Source organism: Chiloscyllium punctatum, chromosome 40 (genome assembly GCF_047496795.1).
Source record: "Chiloscyllium punctatum isolate Juve2018m chromosome 40, sChiPun1.3, whole genome shotgun sequence".
NCBI lineage: Eukaryota > Metazoa > Chordata > Chondrichthyes > Orectolobiformes > Hemiscylliidae > Chiloscyllium > Chiloscyllium punctatum.
Genome location: NC_092778.1, coordinates 59,819,857 through 59,838,170, shown reverse-complemented (window position 1 = coordinate 59,838,170; position 18,314 = coordinate 59,819,857). Strand labels below are relative to the sequence as shown.

General features: G+C 45.4%; 1 protein-coding gene across 1 annotated transcript in view; it reads left to right on the top strand.

The window, feature by feature from the left end:
* The window catches only part of LOC140464659 (syntaxin-binding protein 4), a 115,768-nt gene that overhangs the window by 48,368 nt on the left and 49,086 nt on the right, over positions 1-18,314 (top strand). The window contains exons 6-8 of the mRNA XM_072560021.1: positions 2,942-3,027; positions 6,709-6,829; positions 15,859-15,991. Coding sequence (XP_072416122.1) covers positions 2,942-3,027; positions 6,709-6,829; positions 15,859-15,991 — 340 coding nt within the window. The remainder of the gene's footprint in view (positions 1-2,941; positions 3,028-6,708; positions 6,830-15,858; positions 15,992-18,314) is intronic.

Below are 18,314 nucleotides of genomic sequence, written 5' to 3'. Positions count from 1 at the left end.
GAAATGCAGGGTTACAGGGAGTGTCTGGGTGGGATGCTATTCAGAGGGTCAGTGTAGACTTGATGGGCAGAATGGCCTGCTTCCACTCTATAAAGTCTAGCTTCTATAAATCTGTTACCACACATCTCTGGAGCAGGTGTGAAAACCAGGTCTCCTGGCTCTGTGATAGGGACACTACCACTGCGCAACAACAGCTCTCTCCACTCTGTACATTTCAATCTATTCTCCCAATCATAATGGGCCAACCTTCCCCTGTTTCCTTTAATAATTGCCTTCACTTACATCGACCATCTGAACTGCTGTTGGGTTAATGCATTCATTCAGTTCTTCTGTGGAAATCAAATTGAATGAGATAAGGACCGTGCCAAATCTAGTTTGACCCTGGTCAGAAGCAATAATGTATTTCTATGATTATAGTTATCCTATCCTTCAGATCCTAAATCCCTGTGGCCATTGTTAAAAGTAGAGCATTAGTAGATGAAGTTTAAAAATAGAACCCATTTTTAAAAGTGGTGCGGATAAATTGCTCCACTTACGAAAGGGCATAAATCTCTTTAATCTTTGATTACACAGCATTGGTACAGAACAAAGACTAGAATCTACCTTAAGGATCAGTAAGAATCTCAGTTTGTACCAGCCCTTTTAGGGTCAAGATCAGGTTAATTTAAAAGGCTTCATGAGGTTCAGAAGAGATTTACCAGGATGTTGCCGGGTATGGAGAGTTTGAATTACAAAGGAAGGCTGGATAGGCTGGGACTTTTTTCACTAGAGTGTAAGAGGTTGTGAAGGTTTACAAAATCATGAGCGGCGTTGATATGGTTGACGGTACGTGACTTTACACCAGGGTGGGGGATTTCAAGACTAGGTGGCATACTTTTAAGGTTAGAGGAGTGAGATTTCAAAAAGACACAAGGGGCAATTTTTTTTAACTCTATGACTCTATGCCTTTAACAAAGCATTTATTTGTAAGAAACAAGATTTCACATTGGATCAAGCCATGTGTCTGGTTCCTTATTCCAAACCATAAATTTGCTGATACCATTTACTTGATGATGATTGCTGACTGCCAATTTTTACAAATTAAAGTAATAATTCCACTTCACTTAACATGAAATTTTTATTAACCAAATACCCTCTTACTTTGGAATGATTTTATTATTAGCTGTTCATTAGATATTTGTCACCATTTGAAATTCTGTAACTCAGAGGGCTCTGAAAGCTCAGTCATAGACTCATACAGCAAGGAAACAGACCCTTTGGTCCAACCAAAGGGATTACAGGAGTTGGGAGGTCATGTTGCGGCTGTACAGGACATTGGTTAGGCCACTGTTGGAATATTGTGTGCAATTTATGTCTCCTTCCTGTCGGAAAGATGTTGTGAAACATGAAAGGGTTCAGGAAAGATTTACAAAGATGTTGCCAGGGTTGGAGGATCTGAGCTACAGGGAGAGGCTGAACAGGCTGGGGCTGTTTTCCCTGGAGCGTCGGAGGCTGAGGTTTACAAAATTATGAGGGGCATGGATAGGATAAATAGACAAAGTCTTTTCCCTGCGGTTGAGGGGTCCAGAACTAGAGGGCATAGGTTTAGGGTGAGAGGGAAAAGATATAAAAGAGATCTAAGGGACAACTTTTTCACACAGAGGGTGGTACGTATATGGAATGAGCTGCCAGAGGATGTGGTGGAGGCTGGTACAATTACAGCATTTAAGAGGCCTTTGGATGGATTTATGAATAGGAAGGATTTGGAGGGATATGGTCCGGGTACTGGCAGGTGGGACTAGATTGGGTTGGGATATCTGGTCGGCATGGACAGGTTGGACCGAAGGGTCTGTTTCCGTGCTATACATCTCTATGATTCTGTAACCAGTCTATGCTGACCATAATCCCAAATTAAACTCGTCCCACCTGCCTGTTCCTGACCAAAACCTTTTCTATTCATGTACTTATTCAAATGTCTTTTAAACATTGTAACAGTACCCACATCCACCACTTCCTCTGGAAGTTTATTCCACACATGAACTACTCTCTTTTAAAAAAAAATTGCCCCTCATGGCCTTTTTAAAATCTTTGTCCTTTTACCTTACAAATATGCTCTGATTATGTTTATTGTAGAGATTGATAGATTTCTGATCATCCTGGTGTTCAAGGTTATGGGGATAGGAGGTCTTCAGATGTTCAATCGAATGATGGGCTGTGCTCAATGGGCAGAATGGTCTACCTGTCTTCCTATATGAAGATTCACCTAGCAAGGTACCAAACACAGAGACTTAATCAGAAACACACAGAGGGGAAGTCCTGTGGTTGGGGGGAGTGCATGCACCTCCAAAAAAGCTCACCTGTCCAATAAGTGAACAGTCTACACATAATGTGAAGGTGCCAGTGTTAGACTGGGGTGGACAACGTTAAAAATCACACAACACCAGATTATAGTCCAACAGGTTTATTTGGAAACACTAGCTTTTGGAGTGTAGCTCCTTCACGAAGAAGCTGCACTCCAAAAGCTAGTGCTTCCAAATAAACCTATAGGACTATAACCTGGTGTTGTGTGATTTTTACCTTAGTGTACACATTGTTCCTTTAATGAATCTTCTCTATTTTGATTGATCACTCCCATGAGTCAGGTTGGGAGTTTGATCTCTTCACAAAGGCATTTTGAGGGATATTTTCCACATTGCTGAGACCTCTGTTTAACATCTCATATGACAGAGATCACTGACAGTGTAGACTGAGATGGTCTGCCCTGATCCCAGAGCGGGACTTGAACCTGCTGTCTCTTGACTCCGAGCCAAGAGTCCCACCAATGATCAGCAGCTAAAACCAGCACTGAAGCAGTGGATGGAAATCAGTCCGAAAATTGCATTTCAATTGCCTTGGTCAGAATTGTCTTTGCATTCCCTAAATATTATTCTTGATAATCAGACTCCTTTTTCATTCTGAGCAGGAGAGAATTTTTGGAATTATTAGCAAACTATGGATCCAGGGGGAGTACAGGATCTGCAAGGAATTCACCCACTCCACAAGGATCAGGTAAATCTCACTTTCTTTTTGTGCTGATGCAAAGTATTCCCAAAGATCTTCATTCAGTGAAATCCATTTTATGGAGAAGCTTTATTGATGGTATTGTACTCACTGTGAGCCAGTTTAAACACATTCCGACTGCTAAAGGTCTGTGTGTTGGCTGAGGCATTGCTGCAGTAACACTTCCTGTGTTCTGAAATAGCTGCTTTAACCAGAAACATAAAATCTGGAGTAGGGAAAGGCCATTCGGCCCATCAATTATAGCTGATCATCCAACTGAATTCCCTGTTCCCACAATTCCCCCACATCCTCTGATCCCTTTTCTCCCAAGTGCTGTGTCTAACTCCTTCTTGAATTCACGTAATAGATTGGCCTTGGGTCTCATCCTAGGGAATATTCTCTGAACTGCCTCCAATGGCATGATATCTTTCCTTAAGTAAGGGGACTAAAGCTGCTCACCGTACTCCAGGTTTGGTCTCATCAGCACCTTGTACAGTCGCAGGAAGACTCCCCTACTCTTATACTCCAACTTCCTTGAAATAAGGGCCCACATTCCATGACCCTTCCTGATTACCTGCTGTCCCTGTGTGCTAACTTTCTGTGTTTAATGCACAAGCAATCCCAAAGTACTTTTGTGTTGCATTTTTTCTGCCTTTAATTTATTTCTCCATTGAAACAACATTGTTTTTAGATTCCCTACAGTGTGGAAACAGGCCCTTCAGCCCAGCAAGTCCACACTGACCCTCCGAAGAGTGTCCCACCCAAACCCATTCCCTGACATTTACCCATGATTGATGCACATAACCTATACAGAGGAACCTCGATTATCCAAACGAGATTGGCGGGCACTATATCGTTTGGGTATATGATTATTCGGTTAATTGGTTCACTGCCTTTCCTCTGGGGTTTGGAGTTTTCATCCCTGTTCAAGAGATGAGATAGCAGCACACAGCACGCGGGCCCCTGCCCCCACCAAGCCATCTGCCCCCACACCCCCACCCCATCCGCCCATACCCACCCCCCAACCCCATCCACCCCACCCACCCCGAACACTATCCACCCCCAAACTCCATCCACCCCACCCACCCCCAACCGCATCCACCCCACCCACCCCGAACACTATCCACCCCCAAACTCCATCCACCCCACCCACCCCGAACCCCATCCACCCCCATACTCCATCCACCCCACCCAACCCCAACCACTCCTACATACCCCCAACTTGCCCCCAACCCCATCCATCCCCACCCAACCCCAACCCTATCCACGCCCAACTCGCCCGCAACCCCATCCGCCCCCACCCACCTCAACCCCATCCACCCCACCCCCCAACCCTGTCCACCCCCACCCACCCCAACCCCATCCACCCCCATCCACCCCCAATCCCATCCACCCCCATCCACCCCCAACCACATCCATCACTGCCCACTCCCACCCCATCTGCCCCCACCCGCCTCCCAAACCCACCTGACACCAGCCCCCGCCCACCTGCAACCCACCCCACCCCCCAACCCCATCCAACACCGCCCCCTCTCTGGGGCAGCCGGACTGGACACCAACAACAAGACTGCTGCTGCTGCCTCTTTGGGGTGGGTTGGTGAGTCTCCAAATCACTCACTCACTCTCTCTCACACATGCACCCTTTTACTGCAGCGTTTTGACAGGACAATGTTGGAGAGATTATCTGGGGAAGGGGGTTTATGGTACACCCCTGTGTAGAACTCCAGGGAAAGTGTGGGGGGACAGAGAGAGGGGGGTGGGAGGTCAGTCATTTGGAGATTATGCCTAGGCTCCCATCAGTCCAGGACTGTTCTCGGCAGCATTTCAGGAAGCGGAGTTCACTTTTAATCACTGTAAACAAAAGACACAATCAGTATTGGAAACACATCCTTGATGTAATGTTTCTACTGGGACCTCAAGATCTATTTCAGATAATCCGATAATCCAGCTTCCTCTTTACTTCCCTGAACAGTACGGGGTAATTTAGCCTGGCCAATTCACCTAACCTGCACATCATTAAATTGTGGGAGCAAACCAGAGCACCCAGAGGAAGCCCATGCAGACACAGAGAGAACTAGGGAACTCCACACAGATAGTCACCCAATGCTGGATTTGAACCCAGTCCCTAGCATTGAGTCCCTAACCACTGAGCCACCGTGCTGCACCTGCTCTTTTGTTCTCCCTTCCCAAAATGAATAAATTCACATTTACCCACATTATACTTCATTTTCCAACTTTTTGCCCATTGACTTAACCTATCAATAACTCACTGTAACTTTGGTATTCCTCTTACAACCTGCCTTTCTACCTATCCTTTCCTGCCTTTCCTTAAGCAACAAATGACTCTATGAAAAAGCATGAGGAAAGCCCCTTTCCATTATCACTACCATCGCCGAGTGCCTTTGGGCTCCATCAGCTCCAGAGAATGCAGCAGTTGATATCAGTGTTCACTTTGAAACTGTTCAGTATGTGTAGTGTCTTCCAGCAAGCTTCGAAAGCTGAATTAGACTGATCGAGTGAAAGGTAAATGGACAAGCCATTTTGACAATGGTCTGTCCAAGAGGGCATTGGATAGACTTTTACATAGTGATGATGTGAGGGATATGGGGAAAAGGCAGGAGATTGGCACTACAAAATACAGCCAGATTAAGTAAGAGCCGATGCAGACATTATGATCTGAATGGACACCTTCTGCGATTCTGATATTCTTTTGTGCACTGCTTTCTGCTGCCAGCGAGAGTTTAAGTAAATAGGGAGGCCTCACTACAGTCACACGGGGCCTTGATGAGACCACTCCCAGAGTCTTGTGTGAGGTTTTGGTCTCTCTACTAAAGAACGGATATACTTGCCACTGAGGGAGTGTAGCAGAGGTTCAGAGTCTGGGGAGAGATTAATCTGACTGGGCCATAATCACTAGCGATGAGAAGGGATCTAATTGCAATGTATAAAATTATTTAAAAACTGTACAGACGCGATGTGGGAAGATGCTTCTCCTGGGTGAGAAGTCCATAACCAGGGGACACAGTCTCAGGAAATTGGCTAGACTGTTTAGGACTGAGGTCAGGAATTTCTTTTTCACTCAAAGACTACTGAACCTGTGAAACTCCCTACCACAGAAGACCAAGTCGGTGAATATTTTCAAGAAATTAACAGACACATTTTTAGATTTTTAAAGTCACCAAGGGCGTTGGGGAGAAATCCGGAATATGATGTTGTGATGTATGATCAGCCATCGTCGTAGTGAATGATGGAGCCACCTGCTCCTATTTTCTATGTTTCTTTACATTGGTGATGGAGAGTCATAGAGTCCCCATAGTGTGGAAGCAGGCTATTCAGCCCATCACATCCACGGCGACCCTCCAAAGTGCAGCATGCCTGAACGCACCCCCCCCCCCCCCACCCCATCGCTGCATTTTCCCATGGCTAACCCATCTAGCCTGCACTTCCCTGGACACAATGGGGCAACTTAGCATGGCTAGTCCACCGTAACCTGCACATCTTTGGAACGTGGGAGGTAACTGTAGACATGCGGAAAATGTGCAAGCTCCACACGGAAAGTCACCCAAGGGTGGAATCGAACTTGGGTCCCTGGTGCTGTGAGGCACCATGACGCCAGTGTCAGTGAGATATAAAATCCTACTGTTTTGTTAATTGTCTTTTTGTTCCCTTCCCCCTTTCCATCTGGAACAGGACGAGAGAGATCATCATCGAGTTCCTCAGCGTCGTCCCTGAGCTCGGAACAGTTAAGTCTGGCTTGTTCCTGTAACTCATCCAATGGAAATACCGGGAGTTTACTTTGCTCTGACACACAGTACGTCTAACAACCCTTTACCATTTCTGTCAATGTATCTGAGTAGTCCTCATGACTTTCTCACCTCATTCTGTGATGTTAACAGAGAAGGGGGAACTGGTTACCATTAATCCTTTCCTTTGCATTAAGGCCTAAGTGTCGGGGGAGGGATTCTCTGACTTATGAATAACATCTTATACAAGGGTGCCATTTTAAAGAGTGTGGCGCTGGAAAAGCACAGCAGGTCAGGCATCATCCGAGCAGCAGGAGAGTCAATCCATCCTATTCCTGATGAAGGGCTTATGCTCGAAACGACGACTCTCTGGCTCCTCAGATGCTGCCTGACCGTCTGTGCTTTTCCAGCACCACGCTCTTTGACTCTGATCTCCAGCATCTGCAGTCCTCACTTTCTCCCTGTCATCTTAAAGATCTGACAATATGCACATTTCCTGCGAACGGCTATTTTATATTGTCTTATGTTGTGTTCCGACTTGCGTACAAATTGACTTGCGAATGGACTCCTTTCTGCTCTTGCTGCTGTTTCACACACAACACAGGGTCAAATCTCGTGTGGCTCCACAATGTATTGAATGTGAGTCATCATAACCAGAGCCCAGTGAGGGCAGCTCCATGTTACTGAATTACTGGTGAGCTGCCAACGTCACAAAGGCTAACTGCTAAGGGCTTGCTATCCGAGCTGTGGATTGAAGTGGATTATTGAGGACAAGATGGATTGAATGTTGATCTGAATCTGATCTTTGTTGCACTCCTGAACTCTCAGTGTGCTGAATAAAGGCACTGACTCCCTGAAGTGGGAACTCTTGTGGTATTGAACATCGAAAGGGGTTTAAAACCACCAAAGCTTCAAGGGTTTTTGAGTAAAATCCACCTTAAAAAATTCATTCCCTCCGCCATCAACATGCAGAAGCTGCAGTGTGCACCATCTATAAGATACACCACAACAACTCACCAAGGGTCCCTGACCCATCCAAATACACAACCTCTTCCATCAATAAATACAAGTTTCCCGAGGGTGGGGGATTTCAAGACACATTTTTATGGTGAGAGGAGAGAGATTTAATAAAGACATGAGGGGAACGTCTTTTACACAGAGAGTGGTTCAGGTGTGGAATGGACTTCCAGAGGAAGTGGTGGATGTGGATAGATTTAGGTTTAAAAGACATTTGGATGGACACATGAATGGGAAAGGTTTGGAGGGATATGGGCAAGGAGCTGGCAGGTGGGACTAGTTTAGTTTGGGATTATGGGCAACATTGGACCAAAGAGTTTCTGTGCTGTATGACGATGACTCCAACAGATGCATCAGAACACCACCATCTGCAAGTTCCTCTCCATGTTGTGTACCATCCTAGCTTTTAAATATATCGCCATTCCTTCAGTGTTCACTGGATCAGAATCCCAGAACTCCCTCCCTAACAGCTCTGTGGGTGAACTGGAGCAATAATATAACTCCAGTTCACTGTCCCCTCTAAGGGATACACAATACATGCTGGACTAACCAATGGTGTCCACATTTTTTGAACAAATCAATTTTTTTTTTAAAAAGCAAGAACGTCGCATTTAAAATATCATCACCCTTACTTGACAGAGCTTCATTGACTTTGTCGGAAAGAAAATCTTACATTTATATCAGAAACAAAAAACGGAAATTGTGACAGAAACTCGTTAGATGCTCCATAGGCAGCATCTATGGAGAGAAAGCAGAGTTAATATTTTGAGTCCAGTAAGTGGCACGGTGGCTCAGTGGTTAGCACTGCTGCCTCACAGCACCAGGGGCTTCAGTTTGATTGCAGCCTCGGGCGACTGTCTGTGTGGAGTTTGCACATTCTCCCCGTGTCTGTTTGGTTCCCTCCTGCTACCCAAAAATGTGCAGTTTAGGTGAATTGGCCATGATAGGTTGCCCATAATGTTCGGGGATAAGTGCATTAGTCAGGGTTACCTATAGGATAGGGGAATGGGTCTGGGTGGGTAACACTCCGGCGGGTTGGTGTGGACTTGTTAGGCCAAAGGGCCTGTTTCCACACTGTTGGGATTCTTTGCCCCCTCTTCAGAACTAAAAATGGTTACATTTATATGATACTTTGCATGGGCGTTGGCCAGCTGTCATGTAAGAGATATAGCAGAAAATTTATACACAACAAGCTACCACGAACAGCAATTTGATTACAACCAGGTAATCTGTTTTTATTATGGTGGTTCGGGGATAAATATTGGCCAGGATCCAGGTCCAACAAATGTGTTCTTTTACTGAATAGTGCCAGGAATTACTTACATCCACTGGGGAGGACAGGCAGAGCCCCAGTTTGAAGCTTCTCATCTCAACAATGCAGCGCTCAATTGCTATTATATTCCAGCTTAACGCCATAAGAAATAGGAACTGGAGTAGGCCATTTGGCTCCTTGAACCTGCTCCACCATTCAGTAGGATCATGGCTGTTCCAACATTCCTCACATCCGCTTTCCTGCCCTTTCCCCATAACCCTTGATTCCCCGACTGATCAAGAATCTATCTATCTCAGCCGTAAATATACACAAGGTATGATCTATATGGACTTCAGTAAGGCGTTCGACAAGGTTCCCTTGGGAGACTGGTTAGCAAGGTTAGATCTCATGGAACATAGGGAGAATTAGCCATTTGGATGCAGAACTGGCTCAAAGGTAGAAGACAGAGGCTGGCGGTGGACGCCTGTGACCAATGGAGTGCCACAAGGATCGGTGCTGGGTCCTCTACTTTTTGTCATTTACATAAAGAATTTGGATGCGAGCATAAGAGGTAGTGTTAGTAAGTTTGCAGATGACACCAAAATTGGAGGTTTAGTGGACAGTGAAGAGGGTTACCTCAGATTACAACAGGATCTGGACCAGATGGGCCAATGGGCTGAGAAATGGCAGATGGAGTTTAATTCAGATAAATGCGAGGTGCTGCATTTTAGGAAAGCAAATCTTAGCAGGACTTATACACTTAATGGTAAGGTCCTAGGGAGTGTTGCTGAACAAAGAGACCTTGGAGTGCAGGTTCATAGCTCCTTGAAAGTGGAGTCGCAGGTAGATAGGATAGTGAAGCAGGCGTTTGGTATGCTTTCCTTTATTGGTCAGAGTATTGAGTACAGGAGTTGGGAGGTCATGTTGTGGCTGTTCAGGACATTAGTTAGGACACTGTTGGAATATTGTGTGCAATTCTGGTCTCCTTTCTATTGGAAAGATGTTGTGAAACTTGAAAGGGTTCAGAAAAGATTTACAAGGATGTTGCCAGGGTTGGAGGATTTGAGCTATAGGGAGAGGCTGACCAGGCTGGAATGAGATTGGGTTGGGATATCTGGTCAGCATGGACGGGTTGGACCAAAGGGTCTGTTTCCACTCTGTACATCACTATGACTTTATGACACTGCCCCCTTCTCTGAGGCGAGGTTTTAATAACATAGAATCCCTACAGTGTGGAAACAGGCCATTTGACCCAACAAGTGCACACTGACCCTCTGAAGAGTAACCCACCCAGACCCATTCCCCTACTTTAGTACTCTACCTTTCCCCTGACCAACACACCTAACCTACACATCGCTGAACACTACAGGACAATTTACCATAGCTAATTCACCCAACCTGTACATCTTTGGACTGTGGAAGGAAACCCATGCAGGCCCAAGGAAAACATGCAAACTCCACACAGATAGTCACCTGGAATTGAACCCAGGTCTCTGGCACTGTGAGGCAGCAGTGCTAGCCACTGAGGCACTGTGCCACCCTGGCTTGACTTTTACACTTGGACCATGCAATGGAACTTGAAGCCAGGTCCTCAGGACTCAAAGGTGAAGGTGCTCCCAACTGAGCCACAGTTGATGTGGTGAGAATATTTCCTGCACTGAGCACCATGGCTGAGAGATGATACCTCCCCATGCTGATCCTGTGTAAGGGTGGCCCCAGCCAAGAAAGTAAGTAATAGGCAGTTACAGTTCTCCCTCCTGCCATTCTACTATCTACTAGACTGTCAGAGAAAACTAATCCTGGCCTATTTTTCAAACTTCAAGTCCTTCAGACTAAGAATACTATGGAGGCTTGTTCGCTCAGTTGTTTGAGCAGCTAAACCAAGTCTGTGCCATACCATGTGATAGGATTGCTGCCACGATCATCTCAAAGCCAATAAAGCTATATGACTTGGTCTAGCACGGTAAAGGAAAACCACTGACTGGTCTAACTAGAATTTGGAATGAGCTGCCAGAGGAAGTGGTGGACGCTGTTACAATTACAGCATTTAAAAGGCATCTGGATGGGTATATGAATAGGAAGGGTTTAGAGGAATATGGACTGGGTGCTGGCAGGTGGGACTAAATTGGGTTGGGATATCTGATCGGCATGGATGAGTTGGGCTGAAGGGTCTGTTTCTGTGCTGTACATTTCCATGATTCTATGACACTAAACGAGGCTTTTTTCTTGAACGAGGAGTGTGGTTATTACATATTAGCGACTCGTTACTTTCTTATCCCAGACATTGTGACAGAGACTGTGAGAAGGATTGGAATATTAAGTCTTTTTTCACTAAGATCCCAAACCGTTCAGCTCACAATTCCATATGACATTATCACAGTGGGTGGTGTTTAAGTTCTGCTCAGTATTAACCCTTTCAAACCTCACACCCTTACACAACAGGCATTGAGCTTCTGGAGGTCAGTGAAGTGTTCATCTGGAAAGAAAGAATGAAGGAAAGGAAGAGCTTACAGTGATTTCATAACCTCAAAATGTCACCAACACTTTCCAGTGAATGAGATATTTTTGATGTGATGGAAGGTGTCATCAACACCAGCACCTGCTCAGCAATAACCTGCTCAGTGATGCCCAGTTTGGGTTCCACCAGGGCCACTCAGCTCCTGACCTCATTACAGCCTTGGTTCAAACATGGACAAAAGAGCTGAATTCCAGAGGGGAGGTGGGTGTGACAGCCCTTTATAACAAGGTTGCATTTAACCAAGTGACATCAATGAGCCCTGGCAAAACTGGAATCAATGGGGATCAGGCGGCAAACTCTCCAGTGGTTGCAGTCATTGCTGGCACATAGGAAGATGATTGTGTCTGCTGGAGGTCAGTCATCTCCAGGACATCTCGACAGGAGTTCCTCAGGGTAGTGTCCTAGGTCCAACTATTGTCAGGAATTTAATCAAAGACATTCCCTCTATCACAAGGTCAGAAGTGGGGATGTTCACCGATGAATGCACAATCTTCAGCAACATTTGCAGTTGCTCAGATACTGAAGCAGAGCATGTTCAAATGCAACAAGATATGGACAGTATTTTGGCTTAGGCTGATGAGTGGCAAGTAACATTCGTGCCACAAAAATGCCAGGCTATGATCATCACCAATATGAGACTATTTAACCACGGCCTCCTTGACATTCAATGGTGTTGTCATCACGGACTCCCCTACTACCAACATCCTGCAGGTTACCATTGATCAGAAACTCAACTGGACTTACCTCATAAACACAGTGGGCTACAAAAGGAGGTCAGAGGCTAGGAATACTGCAGCGAGTAACTCATCTCCTGACTCCCCAAAGCCTGCCCACCATCTGCAAGGTACCACATCCACAAATTTCCACTCCCTCCACTACTGGCACTCAGTAGGAGCAGTGTATAATATCAGCAAGATGCACTGTAGAAATTCACCAAAGACCTTCAGATAGCACCTTCCAAACCCACAACTATGTCTATCTAGAAAGACATGGGCAGCAGACACATGGGAGTACCAGCGCCCTCCAAGTTCCCCTCCAAGTCATACACCATCCCGACTTGGAAATATATTATTATTCCTTCATTGTTGTTGGATAAAAGTTCTGGAACTCTCTCCGTAACAACATTGTGGGTCTATCTACAGCACGTAGACTGCAGCAGTTCAAGAAGACAGCTCACCACCACCTTCTCAAGGGCAATTAGAAATGTTGGCCCAGCCAGTGACACCCATGTCCGACACATGAATTTAAAAAGAAGTGCAGTCTTTATTGCAGTGTAATAAAATTTGAAGAGGTGTCCATGCTTTTAGATTACAACTGCTCCATTCTCCATTAAATGTAGAATATAGAACGTTACAGCGCAGTACAAGCCCTTTGGCCCCTGACTTTGCACCAACCTGTGAAACCAATCTGTAGTCTATCTAACCTACACTACTCCATTTTCGTCCAGATGTTTATCTAATGTCTATTTAATGCCCTTAAAGTTGATGAGTCTACTGCTGTTGCAAAGTGATAAAGTGAAAATCCTGCAGGCCACCTCTACCTTTTACTATTAGTCTGCATCCAAACTGATTTCAACCTTCAGCAAAGGGGGAAATGATGCTGTAGTATTAATGTCACAGTGCCCAGTAATACAGAAGATGGTGTATGGCTTGGAGGGGAACTTACAGGCGCTGGTATTCCCATGTGTCTGCTGCCCATGTCTTTCGAGATGGACATGGTTTTGGGTTTGGAAGGCGCTATCTGAGGATCTTTGGTGAATTTCTGCAGTGCACCTTGTAGATATTACACACTGCTGCTTCTGAGTGCCAGTAGTGGAGGGAGTGGAAACTTGTGGATGTGGTGCCTTGCAGATGGTGGACAGGCTTTGGGGAGTCAGGAGGTGAGTTACTTGCCGAAGTATTCTTAGCCTCTGACCTCCTTTTGTAGCCCACTGTGTTTATGAGGTGAGTCCAGTTGAGTTTCTGGTCAATGGTAACCTGCAGGATCAGACTATGGCCTGAGTTCAAATCCCACTATGGTAACTGATGGAGTTTAATATCAGTTGATACATCTGGATTATGAAGTTGGTGAATTGTCACCACGGTAACTATCATCGATTGTCACAACAGTCCTTCTTGTTCAGTAGTATCATTCGGTAGAGGAGATCTGCTAGCCGTAGGTGGTTGACCTTTAACTGCCCTTTACAAGGTCTATGGGATAGGCGCAATTAGTTCAGTTAACTGGTTTTCAATGCAGCATACGTGAGTTCAATTCCCACACGGGCTGAGGTCACCATGAAAGTTTGGTATCGCTACCAAGCCTGAAACACGGTGACCCTCAGGCTAAACTCTAATGAGAGAGTGGGACTATGGTAACTTTACCCTATACCCCTTACTCTAATTCTGGAGGTGACCATAAGCCAACTGCAAGAATATGAGAGAGCAATAGAAATGGTCAGATTGTAACATGTCTGTTTAGACATGACTTTGTGCTGCACTTGTGCCACGCCCCACTGGAGTTTGAGAACAGGGTCAATAAAGGGTGACGCTGGAAAAGCACAGCATGATCAGGCAGCATCTGAGGAGAAAGAGAGTCAACGTTTCAGGCAGGAGCCTTCATCAGAATGAATAATGAAGGATCCTGCCCGAAATGTCGACTCTCCTGCCCCTTGAATGCTGCCTGACCGATTGTGCTTTTCCAGCTCCATGCTTTATCGACTCTGACTCTCCAGCATCTGCAGTCCTCACTATCTGCGAGTTCAAGGACAGGGATGTCTTGCTATAATTATACAGGGCCTTATAGTCATAAAGTCATACAGCACTGAAACAGACCCTTCAGTCCATGCCTGCCAACCTTCCCAAACTAAGATATTCCCATTTGCCTGCATTTGGCCCATATCTCTCTAAACCTTTCCTATTCATGTCCTGTCCAAATGTCTTTTAGATGTTGTAACTGTACCACATCTACCACTTCCTCTGGCAGCTCATTCCACACAGGAACCACCCTCTGTGTGAAAAAGGTGCGCCCTTCGGGTCCCTTTTAAATCTTTCTCCCCTCACCCTAAAATATACCATCCAGTGCAGAATTCCCCTACCCTAGGGATAAGGCCTTTGCCATGCACCTTACCTATACACCTCATCATTTTATAAACCTCCATAAAGTCACCCCTCAACCTCCAGTGAAAAAAGCCCCAGACACTCCAGCCTCTCCTTATAACTCAAACTCTTGGTGAGATCACACCTGGAGTATTGTGTGAAGTTTCAGAATTCTTATCTGAAGGAGGATGCTCTTGCTACAGAGAGAGTGCGGTGCATGTTTACTGGACATTCGTCTGAGATGGAAAGACTGAGGTGCGAGGAGATGGCATATTCACTGGAGTTTTGAAGAATGAGGTGTTATCTCATAGAAGCCTATAAAATTCTAACAGAACCAGACAGGGTAGATGCAGGAAGGATATTCCTGATGACAGCGGAGTCCAGAACCAGGCCTAAGGTTACAGTGTAGACCATTTAGGACTGAACTGATGAGAAACCTCTTCACACAGAGGCTGGGGATTCACTACCCCAGAAAGCAGTTGAGGCCAAAACATTGTATGATTTGAATGAGTTGGATACAGTACTTGGGGCTAAAGGGATCAAAGAAAATGGGGGTGAAAAGCAGGAACAGGCTACTGATTTGGGTGAGGTGAAAGTGAGGACTGCAGTTGTTGGAGATCATGTTCAAAACGTGTGGCGCTGGAAAAGCACAGCAGGTCAGGCAGCATCCGAGCAGCAGGAGACACAACGTTTTGGGCATAAGCCCTTCATCAGGATTCAAAGAACCAAATGGCCTGCTCCTGCGTCTGTTTTCTATGTCTCTACGTAAAGTATTTTCCCAATTTGATGGCATTGCTTGGCACTGACCTCAGCTGAGTCTAAGTAGTGCCAGAGAGAGGGAGTGAGTGAGATATCATCCTTTGTTCTGGAAGGTTGTTGGATTTACATCATCTGAAGTATGCCTGGCCACATGTGCAGGTTGCTGCTTTGACTGTGGAGGGTGAAGGGAACTCAATATTCCTAATCAAACAAACATTTTCGAGACTGTCAGGGAGTGGAAATGGGAAAGATGTGAAACCAGCCCGACCATGATGAAACATGAATGTGTGCCCGTGTCAAATCCCCTGACAGTGGGCCTCAGAATTTGCCTCATGGTTTCACTGTAGGAGTGTCAAAACCACTTTGATGAACCACCAAGTTTTGTTTTCTCTCCTGCCACCGAGGAGCCTTAATATTTTAATGCACGTCACAGTTTGTTCTCTAAGATTGTGCTTTTTTATCTCTTGGTTGCTACAGCAACGAGGGAATACAGCTCGTTACCATCACCAAATCAGCAGGCCTTGGGCTGACTGTGACAGGGGGATCCAACAGGCCGGATGGACCCAAAGTCTATGTGGAGGATATCATCTTGGGAGGAGATTGTCAGAAGGTAAAGATGAAATAATTGTGACAGTGTCGAACCAGTGAGTTGAAAAAACTGAGCTCACAGGAAAAAAATAAGATTCAATTTCCCATTTTTCACGTTTTCTAACTTGAAGTTTGAGCACTCATTCCAGGCCTCGCAATGACTTGGTTCCGTCCTGACTATACCCTTCACCTAGAGTTCAAATCGAACATTAGACTGTGACACTTTATTTGGCAATTGTTGCAGACTTTTCACCCCCTCTCAGATCCACTGTCCCCTCTATACAGAGCACATCTTTCATGGTCAGCAATTCAGCTTGTCAGCCTAACCAGGAGCCTTGACTATGAATCTCTGTGTTAAAACCAAGTGAATACTTTGGTCATGTGTGCGTATTTTTTAGGCTTCTGAAGGATGAACTAGTTAATGGTTTGATGAAGTGAAGCCAATGGAAAAAACATAATTGAGAACTGGTTTATTTGTCAGACTACATAGAGTCATAGAGATGTACTGCATGGAAACAGACCCTTCGGTCCAACTCATCCATGCCAACCAAACATCCCAACCCAATCTAGTCCAATTTGCCAGCACTTGGCCCATATCCCTCTAAACCCTTCCTATTCATATACCCATCCAGATGCCTTTTAAATGATGTAATTGTACCAGCCTCCACCACTTCTTCTGGCACCTAATTCCATCCACGTACCATCCTCTGCATGAAAAAGTTGCCCCTTAGGTCCCTTTTAAAGTTTTCCCCACTCACCTTTAGCCTATGCCGTCTAGTTCTTTGAGATAAAACCAAGCTGTTAATGATGAATTTTAATGATTTCCCTAATGTCTCCATTTGTAACTGAAATAGTAAAGTACGCAGTGTTTGTGATGGAGAATATACGCCAACATCTTTACTCTGTGTCTGGTTAGCCCTTAATCCACTCGTAGAGACCTTTCCCATTACTAACAACCATGCCCTGACCAATATGAGGTGACAGCATCTCGCCAACTCAGATGGATGAGTTCCCCTTCTCTACTCTCAGCTGTGGCTTTGTGCTGGTCTGTGGGATTTGATGTGTCAGACTGTCATAGAGTCGTAGGGATGTAGAGCACGGAAACAAACCCTTCGGTCCAACCCGTCCATGCTGACCAGATATCCCAACCCAATCTAGTCCCACCTGCCAGTGCCCGGCCCATATCCCTCCAAACCCTTCCTATTCATATACCCATCCAGATGCCTTTTAAATGTTGCAATTGTACTAGCCTCCACCACTTCCTCAAATAACCAAAGAGTGGTCTTCCTGCAACGCGGCCATCTGGAGCTTACCTTCTACTGTTCCTGATTGAACAGGTCACAGTCCATAACAAGACTCTGAATAGCTCAAGAGAGAAACTTCTCCAGCATCGTTAGCCAATGCCTGATCGAAATTGCGCCAGTTTTAGTTCTGCACGACAGAACAGAGCAACCAGAAAAGATGTATGAGCAATAGCTGATCTTGTGTCACCCATTGTAACCTATTAGTGAAATAACCCTTACTGCCTCGTATAATCATAAACCCAAAATAGTGTGGGAAGCAGTATTCAGTAAAGTGATTCATCTGCCTTTCATACACTTCGTTGCTCCTTGCCTTCAAGTGCTGTGGAAAGGCTTCATCCCAACTTAAGTTAGATATCAACTTAACAAAACTCATGCCAAGGTCGTTAGTGGTGGAAATAATCAGAACTTAAGAAAGGTGACAACAACGGTCTGAGTTATAGGGAGAAGTTGGAAAAGCTAGGACTTTTTTCTTTAGAGCGTAGGAGATTGAGGGGGGACCTTATAGAAGTGTGTAAGATCATGAGAGGCATGGATAGGGTGAATGCACTCAGTCTTTTTCCCAGGGTTGGGGAATCGAGGACTAGAGGGCAAAAGTTTAAGGTGAGAGGGGAAAGAATAAAAAGGAATCTGAGAGGCATTCTTTTTAAACAGAGGGTGGGACACATATGGAATGAGCTGCCAGTGGCAGTGGCTGAGGCAGGTACATTAACAACATTTAAAAGGCAATTGGACAAATACATGGATAGGAAAGGATTAGAAGGATATGGGCCAAGTGCAGGGAAATGGGGTTAGTGTGGATGGACATTTTGGTCAGTAAGGCCCAGTTTGGGTTAAAGGGCCTGTCTCTGAGGTGTAGGACTCTATGACTCTAATGTATGCACAGTATCCAATTCTGGTGAATCAATGTGAAACACAGATTGATGATCTAGGATGGTGCAATGCTGTTTCATCACTGGAGATGAGGGTTCATGTCATGTCAAATCGAGAGGCTGAAAATCATTCGGTGATGCCTCCCAAAGTTGGGGAAGCCAGACGGGGATC